The 12,361-nt window shown below is 41.1% G+C and overlaps 1 protein-coding gene across 6 annotated transcripts; it reads left to right on the top strand.

The window, feature by feature from the left end:
* The first annotated feature begins 756 nt into the window (after nucleotides 1-756).
* Nucleotides 757-11,199, top strand: LOC139606389 (peroxisomal succinyl-coenzyme A thioesterase-like). Of its 6 annotated transcripts, none has more exons than XM_071458546.1 (11): nucleotides 757-1,420; nucleotides 5,782-5,992; nucleotides 6,122-6,221; nucleotides 6,313-6,503; nucleotides 6,875-7,044; nucleotides 7,821-7,940; nucleotides 8,297-8,379; nucleotides 8,487-8,580; nucleotides 9,428-9,508; nucleotides 10,576-10,717; nucleotides 10,839-11,199. In XM_071458546.1, exons 2-11 carry the CDS (start codon nucleotides 5,797-5,799, stop codon nucleotides 10,943-10,945), a joined length of 1,284 nt encoding a protein of 427 aa, XP_071314647.1. In that variant the 5' UTR covers nucleotides 757-1,420; nucleotides 5,782-5,796; the 3' UTR covers nucleotides 10,946-11,199. The 6 variants fall into 6 exon arrangements, with proteins under 6 accessions (XP_071314647.1, XP_071314677.1, XP_071314693.1 ...); XM_071458576.1 differs by lacking the exon at nucleotides 10,839-11,199 and adding an exon at nucleotides 9,005-9,194 and having other exon boundaries at nucleotides 10,576-10,716; XM_071458592.1 differs by lacking the exon at nucleotides 10,839-11,199 and adding an exon at nucleotides 10,180-10,250 and having other exon boundaries at nucleotides 10,576-10,709.
* Nucleotides 11,200-12,361: the final 1,162 nt, after the last annotated feature.

The raw sequence follows: 12,361 nt of genomic DNA, 5'->3' as shown, positions 1-12,361 counted from the left end.
GATTTGAAAACACCTTTAGTTAATCTTAAACACACATCCTAAATAAACTGAAGCTGAAGCCAAAGAAATGTGTTTCAATATAGAATACAGTGTTACCACATAGCACAGTAAAACTACTAATTTACTACTAACAGATTTCTGCATGGAGATGGTTGCATAAAAGCAGTTTTATGATATAAGTACATTTCCCAGGGACTAAGAATTTGAGGTAGTTGTACTAGACATAAAAGGCAGTAAGATATATAGATATACGCAATTTAGAACAAATAATGTGCTATGTGAGAGCTGGAGAGGAGAGCACTCTGGAAACCACAGGAACCTGATCCACCAGCCCTGCTTTCTCTCTTTGTGTCTTAACTCTCTTGTTGGTCTCATGGCCTGGCCTTGGCCACTCCTCAAGGCTGGGCCCATATGCCCAGGCTGAGCCTCACCAGAATGGAACAACACATTTGGATTGATTTCTATCATTTGAAATCTGCCTTAAAATCTCACAGTAACTGAAGCGTTAAAAGAATCTTCACAGATCAGAAATGGCTGCAATAAAAATGGCACTAAAAATACAAATTTGCACATTTACAAGTCACGTTATGTTTTACTTCCTGTTTCCAGATGAAGGAGATGATGGCTCGAGCAGGGAACAGCCACCTGCTGACTGTCCTGTCGTACCTGAACACTGGTCACCTGATCGAGCCTCCATACACACCACACACCAGAGTCAGCGCTTTTAAACCAGTGGAATCCCGTCACAGTGGTGGCACATTCCCGTGCTCAGGAAGACGCCTGGAGGAAGACACTGGTCTTTCTGAGGGAGAATCTGTGGCAGAAACCCTGATGCAAACTCACTTCCACACCTATAACCACTGACTAGGGATTATAATGTCACTGTGTAAGCAAGCTCTTGCTATTGTCTCACCATATCTTCAGACGGTTGTTCTGCCATTGTTTGAGTTGGAGTTAGTCATTGAGAGATTTTCTGTACAGTACTTAAAACATTATTTTATCACTGTGAGAAGTCAGTTAAAGTGTCAGCTGAAATACATCATTTATACAATATTTATTCTATGTTAAAGTTCATGTTGTGCACTGGTTAAAAATATAGAAGAATAACTTAGTGTGGAAACTGTGGTCCTGAGACTGAGTGTATTCATGCAGAGAAAACGTGTGAATTTGGTTGTGCTGTATGTCATTGAAACTCGATACAGACAAGAGAAAGTGAGAGCACAACACAGTCAGACAGAGGGATGTCTCAGTGGGAGGAGACAGAAGCTCCACAGCCTGACGCTTTGGTTCAGAGGGTTTAATAAATTCAGATTCATATAGACTCACGATTTAGTTTCCTGACTCTTTGTTGAGTTTAACAGCAGGAGACTAACAACAGCTGACAGACGACAAAGCCAAAGACAAAGACAACAGCTGTGAGGTCTGTTCTGTGTCTGTTTGTACAGTCAGTAGTTCATACATGTAATGGAAGGAAAAACTATGTAATTTAAGGGAAATAGAGGTTGAGAATTAGCTGTGTTATTGGACTCAGTGGACAGATGCAGAGAGGCTTTCTCTCACTTTGTAAATGATCAGTTCTTCTGTGGATGTGTTGAAGGAACTAAGGTAAGAGTTGATTTGAAAACATCTTTAAATATTGGCCAAGAAAAGGAAATAATTTCAGTGTGGTGTGGACATTAAATGTTATTGTCATGACCTGACATTAATCTTAAACACACACCCTAAATAAACTTAACCCTTTTAGCACCATAATAATAGATATATTTATTAAAACGTTTGGTCTTTTTTGTCTATTTTTGTCAATAATTGTGTCAAAAAATGCCCTATGTGTAAATAATTTACACCCTTTTTCCAGGAGAAGTAGAACTTTCAAAATCTGTCAAGTATTTACCATTCTTATGTAATTAAATACCTAAAACTGTGTGTTATAAGAAGAAAAGGACAAAAACGGAATTTAATTCTCTTGAACTTTCTTTTTATAAAGTCTTGAAGAGTGCAGATTGAACATTTCTGAGATTGCAAAAATCTAATTCAAACTATTTTACAACAACTCAGACAGTTTTATATTTCTGGAGCTTTCTGAGTCCATGTTACAGGCTGTTATGTTTGTCAGCAGCCAGGCGTTTTTTTAATTTAGCAGCGGTACTTTCTTAAACAATTCCTGTCCACCTGAAGACAGAGACCCACATGACACACATCACACATCCAAGGTGTGCTTTTGTGGCACAGAGTGCACTTTTTCCTTCCCAACGCTGTCTTTTGTCTTTTGTCTGTGCACTCATTTTTGTTGGTTGGGATAGGGAAGTGGCCTTGAGTGGGAGGACGAGGTGGGCCGGGCAGTGGCACACCAAGTAGGTGCACACTCAGCTCTTCCTGGAAAGCCTGGCGTGTCATGGCCTTCTGCTGCTGTGCCTTGCTGAGCTCCTTGTGCACAATGAAACTATTTGTGACAGCAATGTCCAGCAGGTGCTGAAAAACAGTCATTGGCCATCTTCTGGATTTCCTGTGCACCGAGTTTGTTCCCAACATCTGGTCAGAGGTATCCACACCCTCCATGTATTTGTTGTATTAAGCCACTGCTGTAGGCCTGGGCACGGGGATCCTCTGACTTTGCCCATCATTGTCCTTCTGCCACCGCAGGATAGTCTCCCCAGTGTAAACAGGGTGGACAGTGGTGCACATGGACACTTCCCTGGTGTCCATCCATTTGACAAAGAGCAGCTTACTGTCACGTATCCACAGGATGGAGCCTCTTTTTGATTTTTTGTTGAGAGCATTTTCTTGGGTTGTGGGGACATCAACCCTGCCCTGGCGGTAATTGCCACACGCTCCAAACCCTTGTTGGCTCAGATGACGAAAAAGGAGAGGGCTGGTGTAAAAATTGTCACAGTACACTATGTAGCCACTGCCCAGGTAGTCTTTCTTCACCAGCCCTGTGACCACATCGAAAGAAAGCCCCTTCCCTGAAGCTGCATTGGTCTTGCCATTGTAGAACTTGTAATCTACAGTGTAGCCATTTACATCAGCCAGCACAAAGAACTTTAGCCCCCACTTTGTCGGCTTGTCCTTCATATACTGTTTGATTTTTATCCGGGCTTTAGTGGCAACGATCCTTGCGTCAACAGAAATATGCTGTTTTGGATGATAAACACTTTTGCAGCATGTTCTGATCATCTCCAGGAGAGGTTTTAGTTTTTGGAGTGGGTCATACTCCTCTGTTCCCCTTTTCCCCTCATTTGCTGTATCCTCCTCTGGATCACTCATATGAAGGTTGCTGGTGATAACAGTGAACCTATTTCTGGACATCACTGTCGCTGGGAAGGACACGTGAAATATAGTTTTTTTTTGCCAAAAGTCTGACATTTTGGGGAATTTGCAGACTGACATATACAGCAACAAGTCCAGGTATTTTTTTACTTCTTCGGGCATGAGGTCAGTCCATCTGTCCATCCTCCTTCCCATGGCCTGTTTCTCCCAAACATATTTATTGGTGTTGGCACACATAACTTTGAGGACCTCTTTGTCAAAAAACAGAGCAAAGATGTCACCTGGTGCTTGGTTTGCAGTTGTTGTAAGTGCAGGCTGTACACCAGGGCAACGTTTGGGGGCGAATCGAGGTGGGTGAATGTTGTGAGTGTCGGGGTCTGCCTCCGTTTTCCATCAGACTGTTTCTTTAGGCCTCAACGGTGACTGGCTACGTGCGTAATCTCCAGCAGCATGAGCTCCACGGCGTTGGCCCCGGATGTGATTCCTTCTACTGTTGACTGGCCCTTCATCAGGAGGATTTCTAAAACAAAATAACAATTTCATAATACATGCACTCTTTATACAAAACAAATACTTATATTTCAAGAAAAATGGTTCCAAATTCATACAAATAGGTAAGTAATAGGAGTAAGTTATAAATCTTACACGGTAAAAGTAATAAAAGACCATTTGAGATAAACCCAACAACAAAAAATATATGATAATAAACAACGTTATAAGCTGAGGCCAAAGAAATGTGTTTCTATAAAGAATACAGTGTTACCTCATAGAACAGCACAGTAAAACTATTAATTTCTGCTAATACTAAAGATTTAACAGATTTCTGCATGGAGATGGTTGCATAAAAGCAGCAGTAGAATATAAGTACATTTTCCAGGGGCTAATAATTAGAGGTAGTTATACTAGACATAAAAGGCAGTAAGATATATAGATATAGGCAATTTAGAACAAATAATGTACTATGTGAGAGCTGGAGAGGAGAGCACTCTGGAAACCACAGGAACCTGATCCACCAGCCCTGTTTTCTCTCTCTGTGTCTTAACTCTCTTGTTGGTCTCATTCTAGGTGGAGGTGTGTGTTTACTGTGTGTGGTCTGTTTGCACTTCTCATTTGCCTCAAACCACAAAAAATTAACTTGTTGCAATGTTTTACTTTTCTGCTTTGAGTTAATGTTGTTTTCATGTTTTTGGGAGGTGGGTGGTTATAATCCCAGCACCATGATGATCACCACCACTTTGGACTGTGAGTAAACTGTGGTTTGAGTGCGACTTTAAAAGAACTGTTAGGTTTTGGAGAGAGGTGAGGACCAAAATGCAAACAGTCCAGGGAGAAGGTAAAAAAAAAGGCAATTTCTTAAAGTAAACTTACAATCCAAGTGAAAGTGAATAAACTCAAAATCCAGACAAAACTGAAAACAAAACCCCCCCAAAAATAATACAAGAGCAACAGGAATCATCTGGGGAACACTGGGGCAAAACAGGTGCGAGAGATACCTGTTCTCTGGGAAAGAGGATGGATGGACTGACGAAGATAAAGGCGAAGACAGAGACTTAAATACACAAAGAAGGCAAAGGCAATTGAACACAGCTGTAACACATTGGGATGGGGCAGACAATCAACAAGGAGGGAAAACAGGACAAAGACAGGAAGTAAATAAACTTGAAAAACTCATGGAAGTAATGTCAAAATAAAACAGGAAATGAATACAAATGTCCAAACAGAATCAAAGCTGATGTCCAAACATAAAATGTCTGTCTGGGTGAACCCTGACAAGAACGTCAGTATGAAATCTTCCTCTCTTGTTTCATGCCATTGAATAACACGGAGAGAATGTTTTAAAGTAGAAATAAAAACACTACATCTGTATATTTTTACATTATGATGCAATATAATATATAATATTGTACTATTCAATGGTAATGTGTATATATATATATATTCTATGCTCAGTGTTCCAACAACAGAAACTGCTTGAGGGTTCTGTGCAGTATCTTAGCTGTTTCTAGAATTGTGCTCTTCTGGACAGAGACCTAAGACGTTGTACCTGGAATCTGCAGAATAAAGAAAAAAATGAAATAAAGAAACAAATAATATAAATAATGTGGAATGTATGGACAATTTTCTGAGACAGTCACTGATTTGCAGAGGAATCATTGAACCCAAAGTAAATGTTCAGTTGTTCTTGGAAACTTTACTCTCCTTATATGGACAATTGTCTTCTTGCCTGTAGATAAATTTCATACTTTTACATTTTCAGCTGACCTGCTGTGCAATGACTGTATAACTTTCAAGGTTACCCTCGTAATTCTTTGGAATGAATTTATCAAAGTGCCAATTTAACACTTTCTCCATTTCCCTGCAATTAATATCAAATTACACAGGATCTTTTATTGTGTTTCAATTGCATTCACTTTTGATAGTTTAAGAACACGTTGTTCTCCTTTCATTGCTGTTCTTTATCTTTACATTGATATGGTTTTATTTTGACATGTTTGTCTCTGGTTGTTTTATCAGTCTGCTCAGTTCAGGATGGACAAGAAGCAGTGTTGTGTGAAGCTGTCAGTCCAGCCGTCCAGAGGACTCATGGACGAGAAGTTTGTTGTCCTGGTCCAGAATGTTCCCCCTGGTTTCCAGCTGACCATCCACGCCCTCCACCAGTGTGAAGATGGACACAGCTGGGAGGCGTTTGGTCACTACACTGCCGACGCCACCGGGACTGTGAACGGTACATGGTTCAATACAGAGACCTGGAAAATACAGGAAAATTAATGTAGAAATGTTTGAAGATACATAAAGTTTTTGAGAGAATAAACATCAAAATGAGAAATAATTTTTCACACTTTTAACTTGACAGTTTCAGAGGATCCCAGTCTGGGTGGGACATATTCTGGGGTTGAACAGATGGGTCTACTGTGGAGCCTCAGACCAGTTCCAGGCAGCAAACCTGGATTTAGGTACGTTAACTTGGCAAAAACTGTTCAGATGATACACATCAGTAATGGATCAATTATTAATATCAGAGCTGATTCTCCCATCATCCTTCAGGCTGAGGAAGATGAACGTCCAGACTCCCATGGAGATCACAATCTCGGTTTACCAGGGTTATCAGACTGAGGGGTTCGTGGATCAGGTGCCGCTGGCTGGTGTGTTGGTGGAGCGTTGGTACTTGGCGCCTGGTGTTCGCAGGATCCCGATCACAGAGGACAACCTCACTGCGACCCTTTTCCTGCCCCCAGGTAGGACCAGAGGAGAGTCTGGAGGGAGGTGTCTGGTGACATAAGACTGTGTTCAGTGCTGCAGCAGAAGAGTTTAAAGAAATGAGACATGAAGTGTCGAGATATAGTCTGAGAAAATTTAAACATCAACTGTGTTTGGTAAAAAAAAAAAACTAGTAGGCGCTTGGACAAAGAACAACCACCAAAGTTAACCAAGTTCAGCTTAAGTTAGTAGCAACCTGCTGGTACTATGGGAAGACCAGAGTAACAAACACTGGCAGGAAACACTGAACAAAGCTTTCCATCAAATTCTAGAGAAGCAGAAACATCTGAAAAATTTAAAATAATTGTCATGTAAACTGACAGTCTTTGGTGTTTTGACTCATTTGAAGGACCTGGACCTTTCCCCGGGCTCCTGGACCTGTGGGGGGGTGGAGGGAAGTTGTTGGAGAACCGTGCAGCACTGTTGGCCTCCCATGGCATCGCCTCCCTGGCTCTTGACTACCTGACGCCTAAAATCACCATGGAAACTGGGAAGATGGTGGACAACAAGTACTTTGAGGTAAACCTGATGAGCTTCCCAAATATACAGTGTTGAGAGCCCTTCAGTTCTTCACATTTTGTTGTGTTGAGGCCTTTTCCTAAAATAAGAAAATCATTTTTCCCTCATCAGTCTACACTCAGTGCCCCATAATGACAACGCAACAACAGAATTTTTAAAAAATTGCAAAAGTAATGTAAAGGAAAAACTGAAACGTCATTCATTCGACATTCAGACCCTTTGCTATGACGCTTGAAATTTTGCTCAGGTGCCTCTAATTTTAGTTGTTTCTACACCTTGATTCTGGACTTGATGGAGTCCACCTGTGGTCAATTCAGTTGACTGGACATGATTTGGATGCATATCATATCAGAGCAAAAACTAAGCCACGAGGAGGAAGGAGCTGCCTGCACAGCTCAGAGACAGGATTGTGTCAAGGCTCAGAGTCCAGGACTCTACCTGGAGGTGGATGCCCAGTCTTATTAATCAAAGGGGTGAGGACACAGTTCTGGGACATTCTTTTCTACATATAGGCCTCTCTATTTGTAAACTCTCAGTTCCAGTAAGGATGAACTCAGAGGAGACTGTTTAATAGGAAACTAAACAAAGTTGTCTTTTTGAACTGTTTTGTTGTCTAAAGATTTTAAGGTCAGGAAACACAGTCACAAGTCCTAAGTAAACCAATAAAACAGGATGTAGACCACCAAATGATATGGATACAAAACACGAAGTAAAACATTTCTTTTCTTCATTTATCAAAATATGTTTTAAAGCCTGGTCTCATCTCTGTGTCTCAGGCGGCCTACAGAGTCCTGCAGCAGCATCCTCAGGTCCTCGGCAGCAGGATCGCCATGCTGGGCCTTTCCGTCGGAGCCAGTGTCACCCTCAAAATGGCTGCTTACTCCCAAGTTGTAAAGGTAATGTGTAGACGAAGCTGACTTCCATCAAAATGATGTAGCTTAGTGCTGTTTGGGACCGTCTGATCCACTGTGTCGGAGACAGTCCAAAGCATCAGGAACCTGCAGTGTAGTCTCACAGAGGTGGGGCCATTAACCAGACATACCTTTGCCATGTAAACCAGTTAGTCTTGATCCTCAATCTCTTATCTCTTGTAAAACCAAAAAATTGTCTTTGAAAAATTTTCAGATGAAGAATAAATACCCACGACAACAGCGGTTCACAAACTGCAAATTACTATCAGGCCTCCGGCTTAAAGGGCTGGTAATCAGGCCATTATGACCTTTTTTTATGTGTCTGTGTGTGTGTCTCCCAGCTCAGGTGTGCTGTGTGTGTTGGTGGGACTCATGTGCAGCCGGTTGACGGATTTCTGAAAGAATTTTTGCTTCTCTGTCGCGAGTAAGTTGAACAAAAAGGAGATGAACAGACATAAAGTGAAGAGTTAAATCATCATCAGTCAGAATCTGAGAAGTTGAATTTTTTTTTTTGTTTTTCTGTCCAATCAGAAATGCCGGAAAGATTCGCTTAAATGAGGAGAACCAGGTGGTTTTACGAGACCTGCTGCTGCCCATCCCCACCAACCCCTCTCTCAAAGTGGACGTGAGTTTCTTCAGTTTTGTTGCTCTGTTCTTGGTCTCTTTTGTTTGTACCATTTCTGCCTTTAGATGACAGTACTACATTACCCTGCAGGAATGAAACCAGAAATGTTGCAGCTACATGGCATTTGTCTAAACCGCTCACCAGCAGGACAACTAAACTGCTGAACAAATTGTGGTGGCAAAAATTACCTTGTTCAATAAAGAGTTGGAAAGAAGATCTTCACACGTCAGCTGTCTTTCTTGAGTTTAAACATTCATGAATGGAGTCACACAAACACAACCGAACAGTAGTACAGTGAGTGGCCTGAAGATGTTTTCCAGGGCCACAGTCTTATAGTCCCAAAACACATTCCACAAAGATGAGATGCGATCCTCTCTTTCACCTGCTTGCCTCTCCCCAGACACAATGTCACTGTAATCCACAGCTCTGTCTCCACCGAGGTCGAACGAGACACCCTTATCATGAACAGAAAGGCAGACGGGCAAGACCTTCACATATATTTGTCTACACGTGTTTATCATGGCGAGGAAGGCAAGGCCATCCTGATATCTTGTCTCCATGTGCATCAGCTCATCCAGAGGTCTCCATCATAGCCACGAAAAGGGTGTACAAAGGTTACTTCAAAACTTCATTAGAAATACACACACACACACACACACACACACACACACAGTCTTTGGTTACACAGTTTTGCATAGTCACACATGAGTTATATCAAAAATTCCCATTACAAAATGTTCGCTGAATGTATTAGAGGATATTTGCCTGTGGAATCATTGGTTAGATGATTACAGGTGCAGCAGGTGAAGGAATCTGAAACATTAAATTGCTGTTTGTCTCTGAGCAGGTGGGACGACTCCAGTGTCCTCTGCTGCTGGTTGTAGGTGAGGACGATCGGAACTGGCCCGCCTATGAGTCTGCAATGGACGTGAGTTCACTGACACGATGAGCTCCTGTGTGAAATACAAGCTTTGTTCACAGGTTTGAAGTAACAGGATGAGAAATGTTAAATTAAACGTTATTGACAGCTGAGAGGACACTGGAGTACTGGGATATATAGAGTTCCAGAGTAACCAATATTTAATAAATAATGTAATTTAGTCAGTTAGATGTTATAAAATAGTCAAATCATAAATGACCACAGTAAATTATAAAGTAAAACTGTGAAATAATTCAAAAACTCAATTATTTTTTTTAAAGTCTATTTTGAATTTCATTTTAGGCCCCTTTTACGCTTGTCATTTAATGTGTCTTATATCTGTATAAAATACAGATAAGATTTAAGACAATTTTTATTCACAGTAAAGCCCTCAGTGGGCAATTATTTAAATACTCAATGTGTATCTTTCTGTGCTTGGGGCCTACCAATCAAAACAGTTGTGACATTGTGAAGTAGCATGGGATCATGGGAGTTGTTGTCTTCACCACCGTTGCCATCAGCTACTCAGAATTAGGATTTCTTCAGTATCAATCGTTCAGCAGGTTTTTAACAGGGGCAGGATTTTCTGCAGAGGTCTCCGCCTATCCAAAACTAACAGATAATCAACACTTGTCAGAGAGGGGGGGCTGAGCTGTTTGTTGTTTCATCTTGTTTCCCAGACGTTCAGGAGGTTTTTACCAGAAGCCAATTCTCCACAGAGGTGTCCTTCTCACCAAAACCAACAGACCTGGTGATTAAATCCATAAAAACACTGAGTTAAGCAGTTTCACCTTATAAATCAGTGTTTCTGAGACCGGGAAGCTAAGCCTGGTATGCCCGATGGCCTGGCCTTGGCTACACCCCAAGGCTGGGCCCATATGCCCAGGCTGAGCCTCACCAGAATGGAACAACACATTTGGATTGATTTCTATCATTTGAAATCTGCCTTAAAATCTCACAGTAACTGAAGCGTTAAAAGAATCTTCACAGATCAGAAATGGCTGCAATAAAAATGGCACTAAAAATACAAATTTGCACATTTACAAGTCACGTTATGTTTTACTTCCTGTTTCCAGATGAAGGAGATGATGGCTCGAGCAGGGAACAGCCACCTGCTGACTGTCCTGTCGTACCCGAACACCGGTCACCTGATCGAGCCTCCATACACACCACACACCAGAGTCAGCGCTTTTAAACCAGTGGAATCACGTCACAGTGGTAGGTTCACTTTCAGACGGGGAAACTGTAGACAGTCACATAATGACTGAAAGTTAACACGCCAACATCAGGACCTCAGCTCTGTTGTTTGAACAGTTTCTGCTCTGTCGTGTCTTCACAGTGATGGTTCTGTGGGGGGGAGAGACGGTGGCACATTCTCGTGCTCAGGAAGACGCCTGGAGGAAGACACTGGTCTTTCTGAGGGAGAATCTGTGGCAGAAACCCTGATGCAAACTCACTTCCACACCTATAACCACTGACTAGGGATTATGTCACAAAGTGAGAGGAGTTATTTCAGGGCATCACTCATGTAAAGATGGTCTGGCATTAGTCTATGTGGGAAAAAAAAAAAAAAGGTTAAGGGTTATTACAAATAACTTTACCACAGCTCTAGGGGATGGTGAAGGAACTCTAAATATCTCAGTTGTAATAGAAACATTAGAAAGATATCGGGTATCAGTTACTGTATCAACAGATATTTATCAACATTGGCCCTGAAATTCACATTGGTGCATGTTTGGTAAAAATACAGTGAAATACAGACAAAGTTACGCAACTCACAGTAGAAGCACTTCTATCTATTCTAGTTCAAGTGATTTTAATGTAATGAGTAAAATCTTCAAGTTGATTCTGTGTTAAGCTGTAATAAACTGGTAGCCATTAGGGGATGAACGTGAGCTCTTGGGTTTCATGTCTCTGAAGCTTATAAGTGAACAGATGATAGAGATATTCCTTCAATGATAAAAACAAGAGAAATAAAGATGATCATGCAAATACAAAAGTTAGAATTAATCTTTTTAAAATGCAGTCGCTCTCTGTGGGACACTTTGGCCCTGGTAGCAGTGTAGCACGTAGGTATGTTTTGGTCTGTACCAGACTCAATCTTCACACATCACTTTGTTTGACAGCTCTAAGTCTCCTGCTTTGTACTGTCACATCTGTATAAATCACTTAAGGATCCCCATATCACTGCAGCTGAGGAGCGACTGATTATTGGCTTGGCTGATTATCGGGTGTGATATTCAGCAGTTTTCATATTTAAAGACCCTCTCTGAAAATCTGGTTTCTAACATGACCATGGTGTTTTTTATTTAATGGAAGACATATGAGCAAAATTAGCAGTCAAAGCTCTGACTGTGTATTTCCACTGTGGAACCGAGGTTAAACTGGGCTGGAGCCTAGAGTTGAGCTCCACCTCCTTATGTCAAAATCACACCCTGACGAAACTGAGCTTCATCCCCCTCAAAACAATATATCACATTTGTATTTTTTAAATCTCCCAGTAAACTTAATGGCATATGGGTCTTTGAGTAATTCTCTAGGCTGCAAAGAGGAAAGATTTGAGGCCATTTCTACACCAAACCAATGGTAACGACGAGCTTTATATCGGTATCAATTAGACGTCATCAGACGCACATGTAGTTAATATAATTAAAGAAAGATATCTGCAGTTCCCAGGCAAAAATATCATGGAAAGCAACCAATTAATTAAATCAAAATAAACCCTCATTCAAAGTGTTTAGCTTTTATTAAAATTGTTGTAGACAGTTTTTGATTCAACTGTTTGACTACTATGGAGGGTGTAGTGTGTGAGCTTTTGAGCTGTATTGCATTGTACAGAGATGTGTTTCTGTTTTTATAGCC

Source organism: Trachinotus anak, unplaced genomic scaffold (assembly GCF_046630095.1).
Source record: "Trachinotus anak isolate AG129_WGS33_773 ecotype Australia unplaced genomic scaffold, CSIRO_AGI_Tana_v1 ptg000002l, whole genome shotgun sequence".
NCBI lineage: Eukaryota > Metazoa > Chordata > Actinopteri > Carangiformes > Carangidae > Trachinotus > Trachinotus anak.
Note: the sequence above shows the minus strand (reverse complement) of the source record. Positions and strands in the feature narration are given on the sequence as shown.

Coding starts and splice junctions, on each gene's coding strand:
- LOC139606389 (XM_071458546.1), top strand. CDS start 5,797: ATGGACAAGAAGCAGTGTTGTGTGAAGCTGTCAGTCCAGCCGTCCAGA. Junction 5,993..6,121: donor CGCCACCGGGACTGTGAACG/GTACATGGTTCA, acceptor TTAACTTGACAG/TTTCAGAGGATCCCAGTCTG. Junction 7,941..8,296: donor CTTACTCCCAAGTTGTAAAG/GTAATGTGTAGA, acceptor TGTGTCTCCCAG/CTCAGGTGTGCTGTGTGTGT.